At 48.6% G+C, this 18,891-nt stretch overlaps 2 protein-coding genes across 8 annotated transcripts; one reads left to right on the forward strand and one right to left on the reverse strand.

Moving 5' to 3' along the window:
- On the forward strand, positions 1-18,140 carry TGOLN2 (trans-golgi network protein 2). Of its 7 annotated transcripts, none has more exons than XM_054545960.2 (5): positions 1-1,633; positions 1,865-2,571; positions 2,746-3,042; positions 4,538-4,621; positions 11,549-11,880. In XM_054545960.2, exons 1-5 carry the CDS (start codon positions 1,588-1,590, stop codon positions 11,585-11,587), a joined length of 1,173 nt encoding a protein of 390 aa, XP_054401935.1. In that variant the 5' UTR covers positions 1-1,587; the 3' UTR covers positions 11,588-11,880.
- Positions 12,980-14,420, reverse strand: LOC100435822 (all-trans-retinol 13,14-reductase-like). Its single transcript, XM_054547987.2, has 4 exons — positions 14,323-14,420; positions 13,968-14,077; positions 13,372-13,527; positions 12,980-13,113 (listed from the first exon to the last, which is right to left on the reverse strand). The coding sequence occupies exons 1-4, from the start codon at positions 14,418-14,420 to the stop codon at positions 12,980-12,982; spliced, it is 498 nt and encodes a 165-aa protein (XP_054403962.1).
- Positions 18,141-18,891: the final 751 nt, after the last annotated feature.

Raw genomic sequence — 18,891 nt, forward strand, 5'->3', positions numbered from 1 at the left:
CAGCCATTCTAACTCGGCTGAGATGATCTCTTATTGTGGTTTGGATTTGCATTTCCCTGATGATTAGTGATAGTGAGCATTTTTTCATATACCATTTCTATGTTGGCCATTTGTATGTCATCTTTTGAGATATGTCTATTCAGCAGGTCTTTTGCCCATGTTTTTCTTTTTTCTTTTTCTTTTTCTGATATGGTTGCCTAGGCTGGAGTGCAGTGGTAAGATTTTGGCTCACTCACTGCAACCTCCACCTCCCAGGCTCAAGTAATCCTTCCATCCTCAGCCCTCCGAGTAGCTGGGATTACATGCACAGGCCACCATGACTGGCTGATTTTTTGTATTTTTGGTAGACACGGGGTTTCACCCCATGTTGCCCCGGCTGGTGCCCATTTAATTATATTTTTTCCTTGCGTTTATTATATATTCTAGTTATTAATCCCTTGTCAGATGGATAGTTTGCGAATAGTTTCTCCCATTATGTAGGTTGCTTCTTCACTGTTTCCTTTGCTGTGCAGAAGCTTTTTAACTTGATGTAATCTAAGACCTATCATTTCTTAAATCACTGTCTCCAAAGCACCAAGCCTGGCAATCGTTCATAAAGTGATTTTAAACATTTAACGTATAAACATAACAGTAACTGTAAACGGTGAGATACAAAACCATTTACCTGATTATCTCAATATGGGGAGAAAATAAATATGCATAGAAGAAAAGAGAAATACACTAATTAAGAAGGGAAAGAGTCCTTTTTTTTTTTTTTTTTTTTTACAAAACTAAACGGAAACATAATAAACTAATGTAAGCGGTAACCTGTGGAGGAGTAGGAACACTTTTCTAAAGTCTATTTACTTTAAAATCCGGTTTTCATTTCTGAAACACTATAATGTATTATCTATTCAAAAACATCAAATGTTTAGAGGGCAGACAATACACTAAACCATTAATAGTGATTATCCCGGAAGGGTAGGAGTCAGGTTTTGTTTTCTGCTTCTGTACTTTTATGATCAGAAAAAGGATGCACTTTTTGGAAAAGATGTTTGGCGACCTCGAAGGACACGTCTCCGTGGAGTCGGGAAGGAGGAGGGCCAGGATGCGAAGGCAACGCTTTGTAGGTGATCGGACGGATTTGTTCCCACATGGGAGAGACCAGAGCACAACACGTTTGTGTACTGCCAGGAGGGAACCACGAAAAAAGCAGAGCATAGAAACGCAAGCACAGGATGGTGGTGGCCAAGAGGCGCCTGCCCCTAGTGACCTCACTTCCGCGGCCAGTGAGAGAGGCGAGGGAGCTCCAGCTCTGCCTGTAAGGTCTCGGAAGTAGGAGGCGGAGGGTAGGAAAAACGGAGGGCCAGACTGCTGTGGCTGCGGTGGAGACGAGAAACCAGGAAGAGGGTCGCCTTCCACTCGGCGACCGTAAGCGAAGCAGCGGAAGGCGAGCGCAGACATCAGCAGCTGCCCCCTAAATCCCCCCCTTCGTCTTGGCGGAAGCGGGAGACGGAGAGACGCGCGCAGCAGGGGCGGGACTGGAGAGGGGCCCCCACGCGCGGATCTCGCGAGAGCGCTAGAGGGCGGGAGCGCTATCCGAGCAGGATGCGGTTCGTGGTTGCCTTGGTCCTCCTGAGCGTCGCAGCGGCGGGTAAGACCCTCCATCGCGCATCCCACTCTTGCCCCCAGATCCCCCATTCTCACCTGGGCAGGTCACCTCTAGGCTCGCTTCTTCCCTGCCCGACCCACCTCTCCGCTAGCCATCGTCTCCCGCCCCACCCCCCACTCCCCATTCCCCCGCTGCTCCCGATCTCTTCGAGTTCGGAGGAGTTCCTTCTTCCCGCCTCCCCTTCTCCGGTGCTAACTCGTTTTTCTATTTCAGGAGCCGTGCCGCTCTCGGACACCGGAAGTGTCAAGCAAGAAGAAGCTGGAGTACGGCCTTCTACAGGAAACGTCTCCATCCACCCCAGCTTGAGCCAACGGCCTGGAGGCTCTACCAAGTCGGAGCTGGAGCCGCAGATTCCAAAAGGCAGCCCTGGCAAGTCGGATCCGGAGCCGCAGACTCCAAAAGACAGCCCTAGCAAGTCGAGTGCGGAGGCGCAGACCCCAGAAGACAGCCCCAACAAGTCGGGTGCGGAGGCAAAGACCCCAAAAGACAGCACTAGCAAGTCGGGTTCGGAGGCGCAGACCACAAAAGACAGCACTAGTAAGTCGGCTCCGGAGCCGCAGACTCCAAAAGACAGCACTGGCAAATCGGGTACAGAGGCGCAGACCCCAGAAGACAGCCCCAACAAGTCGGGTGCGGGGGCAAAGACCCAAAAAGACAGCCCTAGCAAGTCAGGTTCGGAGGCGCAGACCACAAAAGATGTCCCTAATAAGTCGGGTGTGGACGGCCAGACCCCAAAAGACGGCTCCAGCAAGTCGGGTGCGGAGGATCAGACCCCAAAAGACGTCCCTAACAAGTCGGGTGCGGAGAAGCAGACTCCAAAAGACGGCTCTAACAAGTCCGGTGCAGAGGAGCAGGGCCCAATAGACGGGCCTAGCAAGTCGGGTGCAGAGGAGCAGACCCCAAAAGACGGCCCTAACAAGGTGGTTCCAGAGCAGCCTTCCCGGAAAGACCATTCCAAGCCCATCTCCAACCCTTCTGATAACAAGGAGCTCCCTAAGGCTGACCCAAACCAGCTTGCTGACAAAGGGAAGCTTTCTCCTCATGCTTTCAAAACCGAATCTGGGGAGGAAACTGACCTCATTTCTCCCCCGCAGGAGGAAGTTAAGTCTTCAGAGCCTACTGAGGATGTGGAGCCCAAAGAGGCTGAAGATGATGATACAGGACCCGAGGAGGGCTCACCACCCAAAGAAGAGAAAGAAAAGATGTCTGGTTCTGCCGCCAGTGAGAACCGTGAAGGGACACTTTCGGATTCCACGGGTAGCGAGAAGGATGACCCTTATCAGAGCGGTTCTGGAAGTGCCAGCGCGGAGAGCAGCCACTTCTTTGCATATCTGGTGACTGCAGCCATTCTTGTGGCTGTCCTCTATATCGCTCATCACAACAAGCGGAAGGTAAGTCGACAGCGGCCTTCCGGAGGGGAGGGTTTCCAGCACCCTGGAAGCTTGGGTGTGGGTGGGTATCCCGTCACTAGATGCCCGTGAGCACTGGGGACTTTAAAACAAACCAGTTTTTTCCTCAGGCCCTATTAGGCCTCTTTACTCTTGTTTTGTGAATCGTGTTTTCATCCTGTCACCTGTTGACTCTGAGTGTCCTCTGCTACTGCATTAGGAGCCAAGTTAAGACATTATTAGGATCTGACCTGACTTGGAATCTCCTCCCATAGCTTTGCACTTAGGCCCTTCACAGCCTCAGAGGACCTGCGTACTTGACAGTTAAAGCACGTACCTTCCATCCTATTTCCATTCTTGAGACGAAATGTCATTTCTAGCTTCCTTTCCCAACATTCTCTCTTCCATCAGCAGTGGCACAAAGAACGGTTTCAATTACTGCGTCTTCGATACCAGCAGCAAAGAGCCCAGGGACTTCTGCAATTAATAATAATTAGAAGAAAGCCCAGAAATTGCACAGACACGTACATCTGTTACTTTTTCAGCAGGGTTTCGTCTGTTTATTAGCAACCACTCTAATGACAAAATGATGGCATTTCATATTGAGCCCCCAGAATTTAGAAGCTAGTTTCTGTAACCTGCTTAAAATTGGAGAGTCCAATTCTGGCCATAAGGCCTGTGGCTATAAAGAATAGAGGGGAAGACCTCTAGTAAAAATGTGCATTCCTGGCCAGGTGCAGTGGCTCATGCCTCTAATCCCAGCACTTTGGGAGGCCGAGGCAGGAGGATTGCTTGAGCCCAGGAGTTCGAGACCAGCCTGGCCAACATAGCAAGACCTCGTCTGTACATATAATAAAAAAACTAGCCAGACGGTGGTGGTGGACGTGTGTGGTCCCATCTACTCAGGAGGCTGAAGTGGGAGGATGGCTTGACTGTGGGAGGTCGAGGCTTCAGTGAGCCATGATCACGCCATTGCACTCCAGCCAGGGTGACAGAGTGAGACCTTACCTCTAAGAAAAAAAAAAGTGTATTTCTTATTCTATGTCCAAGCGTCCATTATGCAGGGTAACCTTGGTCATGAAATGAGATTGACAGAGTGTAGTTGACGTAGCAGCGTGGGGTACATTTGTAGATAGGAAATTCTGATTATGGTTTTTTTTTAAAGGAATGTCCTATATGCTAGATATCTCTAGGAAGGAGTTGATAGATCTTTGACTGTGTACCTTTGAATAAATCAAACAGACTTCCTCCCACATGCTAGAGCTCAGACAGCCTTCTATTTGTTATTTCCTATTAAGCAATACAAAGGATTCTGATGTAATTAGGCTCTGTGTTTCTTAAAATGGTTATAGTTTAAATAGACCTCTGTGAGTGTACTGCTCTTTCTACAGTCAGGGTCATTAATAAATATGCTACCAGGTGACTGGCTCTAATTTCAGAGACTGAACTATGCCATTACAGAACCACCTGTTAATCATTTTCTTTTTCCTTTCCTCAGATCATTGCTTTTGTCCTGGAAGGAAAAAGATCTAAAGTCACCCGGCGGCCAAAGGCCAGTGACTACCAACGTTTGGACCAGAAGGTAAGGAAGGAGGAGCCGGGTCCACGGGAGGGATAGGAGGGATAGGCAACGTCAGATGGACCCAGTAGTGGGCTTGCATTTGCCATGAGGCAGCAGTGGCTGATTCTGGGGGAGCTGTTGCTGTTGCATTCGCCCTTTTTAGACAACAAACTAGAAACATCTAGATACGCATATCTGTGACGTTAGAGCTAGCAGAGACCTTCGAATACTCTACAGCAGCTACCTCCCTTGACAGATGAGGAAATAGGCCCACGCAGAAACACTCTTTTTTTTTTTTTTCACTAAGTTTCTACTGCAAGTTAGTGGCAAACTCAGGACCTGATAGCAACTCCCTCGTCTCCCAGTCCTGAGCTTTCTGCATTCTACCAGCGCTCCATAAACTTTAATAGGCATTTGAATCACCCTGGGGAATTTTGATAAAAAGCATTATCTGATTCATTAGATGTGGGGTGGAGCCTATATTTCTACATTCTTTTTTTGGAGACGGAGTTTCACTCTTGTTGCCCAGGCTGGAGTACAACGGTGCAATCTCGGCTCACTACAACCTCTGCTTCCTGGGTTCAAGCGATTCTCCTGCCTCAGCCTCCCGAGTAGCTAGGATTACAGGCGCCACCACCACGTCCAGCTAATTTTGTATTTTTAGTAGAGACGGGTTTCTCCATGTTGGTCAGGCTGGTCTCGAACTCCCAACCTCAGGTGATCTGCCCTCCTCGACCTCCCAAAATACTGAGATTACAGGCGTTAGCCACAGTGCCTGGCCTGTGTCTACATTCTTAGGAAGTTCCCAGGTGAAACCAAATGCCACTGGATCCACACTTTATGTGGTAAAGTGCTAGACTGTGCTCCCTGGAAACACAAGCCCAGAAGCACATAGGCCTCCAACTCCCCACATCAGCCTGGCTTAAGCACTGTAGGCTGGAGTGAGTACAGCCAGTCCATTCCTCTGTCAGACAGATAAGCCCTCCTTCCACCCCATGGCAGCAGAGCTGAGCAAGGGTCTCTCTAAAGACAACCTGTCTAAGCAGGAAGACTGTACTCTCACTGCGTTGCTACCAGCATGCACCCTTCCTTCTGCTTTCAGCATAGCAACAGCCAGGACATTGGCAAAGAACCATTGGTGGCCCAACTATGAATTGTTCCCAGACTTCCTGCAGGGAACACGATTCTCTTATACAACTCAATATTAGCCACAGAACGAGCCACTGAGCTCAGAACATCTTTGCTAACTAGTCCAGTGGGCTAGCTTTACAGTTTAGCTCTGGACTACTACCTTTTCAGATAATTGACTTTAAGGATTTCCCCCTTTTATGATTTTTGTTTGTTTCTTTGTTTTTGAGACGGAGTCTTGCTCTGTCGTCCAGGCTGGAGTGCAGTGGCGCAATCTTGGCTCACTGCAACCTCCACCACCCGGGTTCAAGCAATTCTCCCTCTTCAGCCTCCCGAGTAGCTGGGATTACAGGCGCCCACCACCACGCCCAGCTAATTTTTAGATTTTTAGTAGAAACGGGGTTTCACCCTTTTGGCCAGGCTGGTCTTGAACTCCTGACCTCAAGTGATCCACCCACCTCAGCCTCCCAGAGTGCTGGGATTACAGGCATGAGCCACCGCCCCTGGCTTATGATTTTTAAAAAAATACACATGTGGCTGGGCATAGTGGTTCACGCCTGTAATCCCAACAATTTGGGAGGCAGATTACCTGAGGTCAGGAGTTCGAGATCAGTCTGGCCAACATGGTGAAACACGATCTGTACTAAAAATAACAAAAATTAGCTGGGCATGATAATCCCAGGTACTACTGAGGAGGCTGAGGTGGGAGAATCGCTTGAACTTCGGAGGCAGAGGTTGCAGTGAGCCAAGATCACGCCACTGCACTCCAGCCTGGGTGACGGAGCAAGACTCCGTCTCAAAAAAAAAAAACAAAACAAAAAAACCACCGCCAACAAAAAACACATGTAAATAATTCACAACAGTACAGAACAGTATGAAGCAGAAGCCAGGATTCCTCTCTCTCCATCAAGTTAGGTTTCATTTGAAACTTTAAAAATCATTTTGTGTGCTATTTTAATTAATTACTGTTTCTGTGCTGGTGGGTCAGTATGTCTTAATTCTGAATGTTTTCCCTGCACCTCCTAAAAGATCTTTTTTTCCCCCCAAAGTCCTAACAGAATGGTATATTCCTCTGGAAAAAGATGAACGTCACCAATGGATTGTGCTGCTCTCGTTTCAGCTTTGATTTTTTTGTCCTTGAGAACCTTGTCCTCCCTGCTGATTTGTTTCTAAATCAAAAGAAATGAAGAAAAAAGTACTGTGACCTAAGAGACACCCTCCTCTAGGATTTAGTGGCGGGTCTGGGCTGGCAGAGGTAGGGGGCTGCTTTGGGCTTTGCACCTGCACTTTGGTGACATTGTTCTTCTGTGTTCCCTTTATTTATGCTGGTGGCTTCCATCCATTCCTCCTCTGAGTGTGAGTGGTGGGGCACATGGAAACACGGCTATGACCAAAGGGAGATCCCAGCCTGGGCAGGCTGTGCTGCTGCCCACCCTCCCTGGGGCCCGGGCTCTGTAGGAAAGTTGTCCTTGACTGTGGCATTGCACTCTGCACTGTTTCTCTCTGCAGACCTAGGGGAAAACTGCAGGTAGAAGTGCTTTTCTACTAAGGCCTCTTACTTTGGGGGGGATGTGCCCTACAAAAGACATAGAAGATGGAGAAATGCCGGTGGGCAAAGAGCTACTTTGAATACATAATTCTCTTCAAAGACTTCAGCGGCAAACCAAAACAGCAGGTTAAAAAAAAAAATGCTTTTTTGGGTGCAAGTCTAACCTGTCTAGCATGAGATCTTCTTGATTTTCTGATTATTTTATGTAGCTTGAGACAAAGTAAATCAACTTCCACTTGGTTGTACCGAGCATAAAACAGAACTTGGGCTTCCTGGCAGTGAGGCCACTGTCCCATCACAGATTTTTAAAATAAATATGATTTGAAGTAGCGTGATCTTTCACACAATCATACTCAGTAGGAACTTTTTGAAATTGGGCGAGTTCATGTTTCATGCGAGAAAACATGAAGGAGGGTTTTGGTTTTGGTCTGCAGTTTTTCCAAAGGGCTTTTTTGAGATACATTTCCCACAAAGTCCATTTTGCCTTTGTTGCCTAAAACAGACAAAATAGACTTAGATGTATTAATAGAAACTATACTCTCTGCCCATTTTTACCTCAGTGTATTTAATGGTCCTTTAATCTGATATAAGATGCCAAGGGTATTTCATAAAAGTTCTTCCTCCATGCCATGTCAGGAGTTAATACAAATGAAGAAATTCCATGGGTTCCCCTGGGATAAGTGAGGGTAGTGTCTTGGACGACACTATTGTTTGAAGGTTTATCTCTTCTAATCATGCTCTACCGCATTGTAGAGAGCCTAAAGAGAGTTGTTTCTGAGTTGATCTCAGGGAAATACAAATAACGGGAGATGAGGGAAATAAGATGAATTCTGTGCTGTCAAGGCACTAAGTCTGCAGAAAGGACCATGCTTCTTATATTATCTTCCACCTTGCTTAAAACAGCCCATAGCTTTGAGTTGACATTTTCATTCTTGGCGGGTAGCCTACTTTATGAAGGTAAGTAATGAACTCCTACCCTTCTTGGGTCATTCTCTGTACTGATGCGTTAGTCTTATAATACTTTGCACCAACCTGAGGAATCTTTTAGGCTTCTCTAGCATCCCCTAAGACTGTGGCTATTTCACTTCTCTCTCCCTGCCTGCCTCCCTTTTCCCTGCCTTTCCCCTCCTCATGTTTTCTGGTTGTGCCCATCTATACCAGCTCCTTTCCTTCCACCTTCGTATGCACCCAGATTTTTCTGTTCCCATCTGTCCTATTTGTTATTCATCCCGCTGCTCAACTTCTCCAGTACGTTGCTTCCCTTAAGTTGCCATTCATTCTCTTCATGACTTTTACTAACTCACTTTGGTCTCTGTCAACTAAGCTTTTCTAAAGGTTACCAGTTATCCGATCACCAAATCCATGGCTTTTTCTCAAAGCTTAGTCTTGTCCTTGACAGAACTGGACAGTATTGACCATCCAAATGGAAATTCCCCTTTCTTGGTGTCTGTGACAAATGGTCCTTTGCCTTATCGTGTGCTGGTGGGGAAGAGGCCCTCAAAGCCAGGCCTCTCTATTCCTTTGACTGTCTCCTCAGCCATTCACCCATTCTTCATCCTCGGAGTGAGCGATTCCCAAGTCTTTGTCTTGGCTTAATTCCTAAAGAACCCAATCCTGCTGGTATTGAATAGTTCAGCTTGGTTGTCACTGAAGGGAATTTCTCTCTTCTGCCCATCAGTCTGTCCCTCCCAACTGTCCAGGACAGTCTTCAGTCACCTAAATTCCTAACTGCAGACTTTTGCCCTTTTTCTCTCTCATCACCAAAGTCCTATCCATTTTTTTTTTAAATAAAAGAGCCTTAGCTACAGTCTTTCCATTTTCCTTGCTTCTCTTATTGCACACCCCCAACCCATTTTGCTTCTCTCTTGGATTTTGTTTTTTCAGATCCACATTTATTGGGTTTCCTGTCCAGCTTCTTGGAAAGGAGCTCAATCTTGGAAAGACTGATCTTTCCAAAATATTTTCCGTGGTCTGAAGCTTTGGTCTGAACTTCTCAAGGCTTAGAGAATCCAGTTACAGACCTTTTGGGGTTCAGGATGCTATAGATTGACACCCTCCTGCCTGTTTTTCTCTGCATCCCAACCTGGCCAAGGCCCCTCCTGTGGGGTGCCCATCTGTGCCTTTATTCCGGCTGTGCCCTCGACTTTCCAGCTTCCCTTGGTTCTTTGGTTAGGTTTCTCTCCCTTCTCTTCTCTTCTTTCTCCTTCCCCAGTCTGCCTGTTTCTTCAGGGCCCAGTTCGTTTCCTTGTACACCTTCCTCACTACCCCACCCCACATGGTGGACTCTTTCCCTCAGCTCCACTAGCTCTTCATCATGCCACTCATTTCAGAACTTCAGCAAAACAGGGCAGTCAGGATCTCATGTCTTTCTGGTCTCCCTAAGAAAACTAAGCTCTTGAGGGACAGCCCTTGGCAATGCTTTCCTATCTGCTGAGCATGGTGACCTTCCTTAGGACTTCCAGAGTTCAGTTCCTTCTGGCAGAGAGGTTTTCTTTCTCCATGCCATATGGATGTGACTCAAATGAGGGGTCCCACAGCTTTTCCTGGCTACCACTTGCTGTGACCTTATACATGTTGGGGTTTGCTCTTAAAGAGGAGAGCAGGAAGAAAGGTTGGTTTCAGAAACCAAGAGGGTCGGCAGTGGACACATACATTTTGTCATGGAGTCCACAGAGCTGAGCTTTTGAGCAGACTCTGAGAAGTATCATTGCTTGTGTTGAAAGAATACAACAGGATTTAAGTTTCTCTTTAGAAATTGCACTGAAGAAAGGCTGGGTGCGGTGGCTCCCCCTGTAATCCCAGCGCTTTGGGAGGCCGAGGCGGGCGGATCACAAGGTCAAGAGATCGAGACCATCCTGGCCAACATGGTGAAACCCCGTCTCTAATAAAAATACAAAAATTAGCCGGGCGTGGTGACGTGCACCTGTAGTCCCAGCTACTAGATAGGCTGAGGCAGGAGAATTGCTTGAATCTGGGAGGCGGAGGTTGCAGTGAGCCGAGATCGTGCCACTGAACTCCAACCTGCCAATAGAGTGAGACTCCGTCTCAAAAAAAAAAAAAAAAAAAAGAAAGAAAGAAATAGCACTGAAGAAAATACTGCACATCAAAGGAAAACTTATTTTCTGCATGGTGTCTTTTCAAAGATAGAATATTTGAAGCATGTTTTCTAGCGATTGTGTGGATGAGGGTGAGCTGGCTGAGGCATCGCTCAAGCTTGGGGGTGGTGTGTAAGAAGCACGTGGAGCCACAGGAGGCACCTCCTATAGTCAGCTAAGGGCTTCCCTTTCTGCGCCCAGCTTTTGGGCGAAGGGTGATTTCTATTAGACAAATCTGTGCTTCAGTCATAGATGTTAATAGAGGAAGCAGTTTTCCTGCTGCAGATTCCTGAATAGAGTTGCTGAAAGAGTCTGCTTCTGGACTCAGGGGAAGTTGAAGGCCAGTCTGTGTAGAAAGGCTGAGGCAACTGGGAAAGACCTGACAGCTAGTTACATATACTCTGACATAGTACCCCCATAATGGCTTCTAGTGACACTTGTGCTGATAGAATTCTAAACCTCTGGAATTTCCCTGCTGGTGACTTCTATGGCCGTTGACTGTACAGGGTAACCTGATGCCAGATGCTGTGGGTGTGATGAGAACTAGAGCATTGCAGCATGGAGGAAACTGTGAGGCACCAGATCCTGTGCTTCTGCAGGCCATTTTCTGAAAACCCCTGTTAGGAAGGTTGGATTTGGCATGACTTGCTTGAGCAAGAGTCCTGGGGAGAGATTTTGAGGTTTAATTTAACGGTATATCCACAGCTAGCAGTGACTCAACTCGTCTAGTTCTGCAAGTCAGATGTAAACTTAGAGTCTCCTTTGTGAAGGGTTTGGGTCTGAGCTGTATAGTATGTCAAACTGCCAGTAAGCCAGCCCTTCACCCTCTGATAGATATTCCTTTAATTCACCAGACTTCATGTTCGATAAATGATTAATGGTTGAAATTGTTTCTCTTCTTTTGTGTTTTCCCAGTTAATAGATGGCCACTGTTTCCACAATGTTTTATACTTTCAGCTTTTTGTAACTTAACTATAATTACTTAATTTTATTTTTTTAAAGCTTGTTGTGGTCTAATGAGAAGTATTTTTCAGTGCATAATGTTTTTCTGAGCTTCTGTAAATGCCATCCCAATGTGGTTTTGTTTTGTTGAACAGAATCCAAAATAAATTTCAAAATGTTAAAGCAATGGATTTAATACATTTATTTATTTATTTTATTTTATTTTTGAGACAGAGTCTTGCTCTGTCACCAGGCTGGAGTGCAGTGGTATGATCTCGGCTGACTGCAGCCTCCACCTCCCAGGTTCAAGTGATTCTCCTGCCTCAGCCTCCCGAGTAGCTGGGACTACAGGTGCGTGCCACCATGCCCAGCTAGTTTTTGTATTTTTAGTGGAGACGGGGTTTCACCATGTTGGCCAGGCTGGTCTCAATCTCTTCTTCATGATCCGCCCACTTTGGCCTCCCAAAGTGCTGGGATTACAGGCGTAAGCCGCCGCGCCCGGCCAATAAATTTATTAATATTATATTAAGATGAACTACAATAAAACCTTTGGTATGTCAGTTTAACATAAGTGAAAGGTCCTTTTTATGCCTTTTGAGCCTTCCTTCACCTTCCATCCAACACACACATGTACCAGTAAATTGCAGATGCCATTTCTGGGCTTTGCACACTTTCTCTGTCTTTCCATGTTCTGCTCCTGACCAACTCTCTTACCATCTGACTCCTCCCAGCCTGGCTGCCTGTGTTGCTTTCAGTAGCTGGGCCATTGCTGGGAACACTCTGTTGCCTCCCTGCGCTGTCTACTGCTGTGCCATTGTCTGGAATGCCCTGCAGCCTGCCTCAACACAATGAAGTAATCTTCTTACCAGTCGATGCCCTGACTCCTGACATCACCCTTCCCTGCCCTGCGTCACCTTTCCCTTTTGGAGGATAAGGCTTGATTGAGGCTCGGATACCGAGCTCCCTGAAGGTGCCTTGACGCTGGCACATCGAGAACCAGATGCCACCCCGATGATACGGAAGACAGACCCGGGACTTCCATATGAATTGGATATGATCATCTGACATGCACCCTACTAACTAATGGATCCTGCTGTTACCCCAAAACTCCAGAACAACACTGGGCTGGACACAGGCATTTCCTGTTCCCTGAAGAGCCACTGAACCCAGCACAAAAGAGATCTAGAACTCTCCAAACCTATGGAATGGCAACCAAAACCATGCCCAGGTTTTGAGTTAAGCCTCATTAGTCTCCCTTTTCCCTTGACAGAGTAGAGCTGTGCAGCGCAGCACTAAGTGAATGAGAGCAGAAGCCTCAGGACAGAACTGAACCCACCAGCTTGAGCTGACAACACTGCCAGGGGTTCTATCCACCGACGGAATATTCGCTTTGATCACTGAGTTAGGAGGCATGGGTGAGGGATGCAGAGTGCCGCTCGTCATGAGACATCAAGCTATCCAAGTCAATATCCTATTAGTGGGGATGGCATATTATAGAAGGTGTAAAGAGCTCACCTGCCCCAGCTGGAAGCAATGATTCCATTGCCCCAGATTCGGAATTGTGATTTAAACTAGGCCTCTCTTCAGGCATCAGAACCAAATTAGAGTGCAAGGAACTAATGCCCCAGCCATTGGGCAAATTCCTCTGACTGCTCCCTGATGGAACTAATTCTTCTGTGCCCAGATCCTAGAATCAAGATCCTTAAGGTCTGAGTACAAGTTCCACTTCAGGATGGCGCTGCTGCACAGCAGGCCACCTTGCAGGGCCCCGACCAGCCCACAGGTGAAGATATCCTGGCCTAGGAGGCAAGAGCAGAGGCCCCTGAGCGTGCACCCAGGCAGGCCCAGGGGAGGGTGGGGCCCTGGTGCTCTTCCCTCCACGTGAGGGCCACCCAGAGCTGGCTCCAATCAGGACCGGGGCCACAGCCTGCTCAGGCAGCCCTGCTCAGGGGATGGGAGGCTGCAGGGGACAGCAGGGCCTGAGGGCAGGAACAGAGGACGTTGGGCGACAGGAGCTCAGGGTCTCAGGTCCTGACAACATGGGGCAGTGAGTATACCTGTCAGATAGAGGTTGGTGATGGGGCTCTGGGCCCTCAAGGAGGCCATCACACGAGGGTGCACGCGGCCCAGGTCATGGTCAGCCCCATAGCAGGCACCTCGGGGAGCAGCCAGAACTGGTTGGTGAGTGGGGATCCTGCAGTCACACTCTCCACCTGAGGGCACAAAGGGTGGGGCAGGCATGTGAGATCCTGGCTCCCCTCCCTCTTCTGCTCTTTCCCATTCGCTGACTCCGGGGTTGGGTGCCCTGTCCTTCCCTGGGGCTCGTGTCTTGGGGCCCAATTCCCCTGTCTCAAGGAAAGGGCAGAAACCGCACCGTGAGGTCCGTCACCACCCCAAATACTTTACCCCCCACCTTCCCCTCCAGCTGTGGAAACAGTTTCAGGACCACTGACATAGAGGCTTCCACAAAGGAGTTTTTGAAGGTCTCATGGTCACTGCCCCGCTTTCCCTTCAGCTCCGCCTGCCACTCCTCAAACCACTCGTAGGTGGTGGGTATGAGCATGATCATGGTGGACCGGCCTGGGGATCAGAGCTGATATTACTACTGCCCGGCCCCTCCCTCCACCCCCTCACCCGGGACCTGCAGCCCCACCTGGGAATCGGTCCTCCCAGGTCGGATCCTTGGTTGATGGGAAAGCGATGAAGAGAAGAGGGATGTGTTCCGCAGCCTCTTCCCTGGGCATGGAGACGTAGCGCTCCATCCTGCGTGTGACAAGAGTGTGGTGCTATCTCCAGGCTTTTGTCCTCAAAACCCCAGAACCACTGCAAGGACTGCTCATCCCTAGGGACTTCCCACAGGGGTGAGGCTGAGCCACAGCCTTGGCGTGACAAACTTCCAGGAGCAAATTGGAAATTGCCCACTTCCTCCCATTCCGTAACTTCTGCTCGTTCTCTGAGTCAAGTAGGGAGGCACAGGACACACACACGCACGCGCGCGCGCGCCATACGCCTGGTCCATGTCCGTGTCATAGTAAACATAGTAGTTGGTGGACGGCAGATGCAGGTCTTCCTTGGTGCCTCGCAGGCAGATGAAAACAGAGGTCATGCCTAAGCCGGGCCGCACCGTCCCCAGCTGCTGCTTCACACCTGCCAAGGGGAGTGGTTGGTGCCTGTGTGGACCATTGCCGGAGACAGCCACTCCCTGCTCCCAGGAGAGCCTCAGGGTGCCTGCTCACTGTGTCCTGAGCCTTATCCTCAGTTGCCAGCTTTGTGCCCAAGCCACTTTTACAGCTGTTTCAACTTGATGTTGGCAGGGGCCTGCTCTTCTGTGTCCTCCTGCCTGGGAAGGACACTACCCCAGGTTCCTATTCTTCCACCTTCCCCGCCTCTGCTCCAAGCCCCTTCAGAGCCAGGTGAAGCCCAGTCCTGGTCCTCAGCCCCCATGAGCTGGCTCAGCACCTGCAGGAAGGTCAGGCTTACTGCCTCCCATCTTCCCCTTTGTGTCTTGAAGTGGGGAGCGCATGACTGGGCTCCCCCCATGAAGACCACACATGAACAGCAGCTCATTACCAGCCTGATTTCAGGATGAACTTCTATGCAGCCACGGAGTGAGTGAACATGCATGATTCTTAGTGTGACATCAGAACACAGGGCCTCCAGAGGGATGCCATGCATGTGAGCAAAGGCAGGCAGCCTGACTGGTACTTGGCATCTCAGGACTCAGCTGGAGGGAGGAGGGAAGAACTGCACTACGGCAGAGGCCACAGCCACTGTGGGGCACCTGATGTCCCCCAGACCTAAACAGCTGGGCTTCCCCACTCCTCAGCAGATGACCCGAGACCGGTGTTCTGGAAACTGCCCCCACAGATTCTTCTGCTGTCTTCCCTTTCCCGTGCCAGAGGGATGCCTGGCCCCTGGCTTCTCTGCTTTTTCCATTTTTTAAAAATTTATTTATTTTTAGATGGAGTCTTGCTCCGTCGCCCAGGCTGGAGTGCAGAGTCCAGGCGATCTCTGTTTACTGCAACCACCTCCCGTGCTGAAGTGATTCTCCTGCCTCAGCCTCCCGAATAGCTGGGATTACAGGCATGTACCATCACACCCACTAATGTTTGTATTTTCAGTAGAGACGGGGTTTCACCACGTTGGCCAGGCTATTTTCAAACTCCTGACCTCAAGTGATCTGCCTGCCTCGTCCTCCCAAAGTGCTGGGATTGAAGGCGTGAGTCACCGTGCCCGGCCTGCTTTGTTCATGTAACTAAATATTTGTGAGTCCCTCAGGTTGTGTTCAGGAGGAAGAGACACAGGAATAGGGATGGAGGGCAAGAGGGACAGATGGCTCTAGCTGGGCTGCCTGGGTGAGGTGCTGGGGCCTGGCCAGGACAGTGTCAGTTCCCAGAGATCCTGGGACAGGGGAGAATGGAGGTGTCAGGGTCCCAGAGAGAAAGGCAGGAAGTAGCAAAGGCAGAGTCTGCCTGTGCACCATGCCCGACCTCCCTGCTCTGCCCCTGGGCCGTCTCTACCTCACCCCCTCAGCTCCCCTGGTCTGAGAGAGGGGAGGCCAAGCAGGCTGCAGGCCCAGCCACGTGGGGCAGGGGAAGGAGAGGCTGGCATTGGTGGAGCCACCCACTGCACTGCCAGTCATACAAAGTCTATCACACAGAATTATGTGCAGTATTTTTTTTTTTTTGAGACAGAGTCTTGATTTTGTCTCTCAGGCTGGATTGCAATGGCACAATCTTGGCTCACTGCAACCTCCACCTCCCGGCTTCAAGCGATTCTCTGGCCTCAGCCTCCCAAGTAGCTGGGACTACAGGCGGCCGCCACCATGCCCGGCTAAGTTTTGTATTTTTAGTAGAGAGAAGGTTTCACCATATTGGCCAGGCTGGTCTTGAACTCCTGACCTCAGGTGATCTGCCTGCCTCGGCCTCCCAGTGTGTTGGGATTACAGGCGTGAGCCACCGCGCCTGGCCTATAGTACTTTTTAATGAAAGAAATTACTATGTTACTGGTTTATGTATTTGCTATATTTTTATTGTTTTAAACAAAAAAGTTTAAGAAGTAAAAAAAAAAAAAATGTTTTTGTTTTTGTTTTGAGAGGGAGTCTCACATTGCTGCCCAGGCTGGAGTGCAGTGGCATGATCTCAGCTCACTGCAACCTCTGCCTCCTGGGTTCAAGAGATTCTCCTGCCTCAACCTCCCTAGTAGCTGGGATTACAGGCGCCCGCCACCGTGTCCGGCTAATTTTTATATTTTTAGTAGAGTTGGGGTTTCGAGGTCATGGTCTCAAACTCTTGACCTCAAGTGATCTGCCCACTTTGGCCTCCCAAAATGCTGAGATTAGCAGGCATAAGCCACTGCACCTAGCCCCAAAAAAGACTTTAATTAGAAAAAAAGCTCATAGAATAAGGATATAAAGAAAATATTTTTGTGTAGCTGTACAATGTATTTGCGTTTTGAGCTAAGTGTTATTACAAGAGTCAAAAAGTGTTTTAGTTGATAAAGTAAAAAAGTTAAACTAAGGTTAATTTATTCTTGAAGAAAGAATAATATTTCTTTATAAACCTAGTGTTGCCTAAGTGTACAGCGTCATGGTTACTCATCACTCACTGACGCACCTAGAGCAGCTCCCAGTCCTGCAAGCTCCATGCCTGGGAAATGCCCTATACAGCTATGCCATATTTTATCTTTTTTTTTTTTTTTTTTTTTCCCAAGACAGAGTTTTGATCTTGTTGCCCAGGCTGGAGTGCAACGGTGCGATCTCGGCTCACTGCAACCTCTGCCTCCTGGGTTCAAGCAATTCTCCTGCCTCAGCCTCCTGAGTAGCTGAGATTACAGGCGCCCGCCACCACGCCCAGTTACTTTTTGTATTTTTAGTAGAGACAGGGTTTCATCATGTTGGACAGGCTGGTCGCTAACTCCTGACCTCAGGTGATCCACCCTGCTCGGCCTCCCAAAGTGCTGGGATTACAGGCTTGAGCCACTGCACCCGGCCCATCTTTTATACCAGATTTTACTGTACCTTTTCTATGATTTGTTTTTGTTTTTTTGAGAAAGAGTCTCACTCTGTCGCCCAGGGTGGAGTGCAGTGGTGCGCTTTCGGCTTACTGCAACCTCTGCCTCCCGGGTTCAAGTGATTCTTGTGCCTTAGCCTCCTAAGTAGCTGGGATTACAGGCATGTGCCACACACCTGGCTAATTTTTGTATTTTTAGTAGAGATGGGGTTTCAACGTGTTGGTCAGGCTGGTCTCGAGCTCCCCACCTGAGGTGATCTGCCTGCCTTGGCCTCCCAAAGTGCTGGGATTACAGGTGTGAGCCACCACGCCCAGCCACCTTTTCTATGTTTAGATACACACTCACCACTGTGTCACAGTCACCTATAGTATTCAGTACAGTAGCATATGCTGTACAGGCTTGTGGCCTAGGAGCAATAGGCTATACCATATAGCCTAGGTGTGTACACCATTTAGGTTTTTCTAACTACACTCTATGATGTTTGCACAATAAAATTGCCCAACCACGCATTTGTGAGAACCTTGTCTCAGTTGCTAAGCGATGCATGACTGTATATGAAATGTCTAGAATAGACAAGTTTGGAGACAGAAAGTAGATTAGTTGTTGCCTAGGGCTGGGGGAGATGGGCAAAATGTGGAGTGATTTTCAAAGGATATGGGGCTTCCTTTGGGGCTGACAAAAACTTTCTAAAATTGACTATGGTGATAGGTGCACAACTCTGAACATACAGCCAATGAATTGTCTACTTTTTTTTCTTTTCTGAGATGAAGTTTTGCTCTGTTTCCCAGGCTAGAGTGCAATAGCGCCGTCTCGGCTCACTGCAACCTCCACCTCTTGGGTTCAAGTGATTCTCCTATCTCAGCCTCCCGAGTAGCTGGGATTACAGGTGCGCATCATCATGCTTGGCTAATTTTTGTATTTTTAGTAGAGACGGGGTTTCGCCATGTTGGCCAGGCTGGTCTCGAACTCCTGACCTCAGGTGATCCACCCGCCTCGGCCTCCCAAAGCGCTAGGATTACAGGTGTGAGCCATCGCACCCAGCCTGAATTGTATACCTTTTTTGTTTGAGGCAGAGTCTTACTCTGTTGAGAAGGTTGGAATGCAGTGGCACAATCATAATTCACTGCAGTCTTGAACTCCTGGGCTCAAGTGATCCTCCTGCCTCAGCCTCCTGAGTAGCTGGGACTACAGGCTTGTGTGCCACCATCCCCAGCTATTTTTTTTTTTTTTTTTAAGAGATCAGGTCTTGTTATGTTGCCCAGGCTAGTCCTGAACTCCTGGCCTCAAGTCATCTTCCTGCCTCAGCCTCTCAAAGCATTGGTATTATAGGCAAGAGCGGCTCTGCCCAGCTGAAATGTATACTTTAAATGGGTGAAGTGTAACTTTAAATGGCTGAAGTATATCTCCATAAAGCTGTTACAAAAAAATTAATTGTGGTGCTAGATACTATGGGAAGTATCCAAAAGATGCTTCCTCACATCTTGGCAATTACAAGTCAAATGGGTGATAGAAGCATAAGCTGAATGTCATTCCAGGAGGTAAATGCATTTAAATCAACTGTGAAA

Source organism: Pongo abelii, chromosome 12 (genome assembly GCF_028885655.2).
Source record: "Pongo abelii isolate AG06213 chromosome 12, NHGRI_mPonAbe1-v2.0_pri, whole genome shotgun sequence".
NCBI classification, from domain to species: domain Eukaryota; kingdom Metazoa; phylum Chordata; class Mammalia; order Primates; family Hominidae; genus Pongo; species Pongo abelii.

What these genes read in the sequence shown, in the direction of transcription:
- TGOLN2 (XM_024241918.3), top strand. Translation starts at nt 1,588, where the DNA reads ATGCGGTTCGTGGTTGCCTTGGTCCTCCTGAGCGTCGCAGCGGCGG. An exon ending in CTCATCACAACAAGCGGAAG is followed by an intron (nt 3,043 to 4,537) that starts GTAAGTCGACAG and finishes TCCTTTCCTCAG; the next exon opens with ATCATTGCTTTTGTCCTGGA. An exon ending in ACCAACGTTTGGACCAGAAG is followed by an intron (nt 4,622 to 6,716) that starts GTAAGGAAGGAG and finishes CTGGTGGGTCAG; the next exon opens with TATGTCTTAATTCTGAATGT.
- LOC100435822 (XM_054547987.2), bottom strand. Translation starts at nt 14,420, where the DNA reads ATGACCTCTGTTTTCATCTGCCTGCGAGGCACCAAGGAAGACCTGCAT. An exon ending in GACACGGACATGGACCAGGC is followed by an intron (nt 14,078 to 14,322) that starts GTATGGCGCGCG and finishes TGTCACACGCAG; the next exon opens with GATGGAGCGCTACGTCTCCA. An exon ending in CTGGGAGGACCGATTCCCAG is followed by an intron (nt 13,528 to 13,967) that starts GTGGGGCTGCAG and finishes TTGTGCCCTCAG; the next exon opens with GTGGAGAGTGTGACTGCAGG.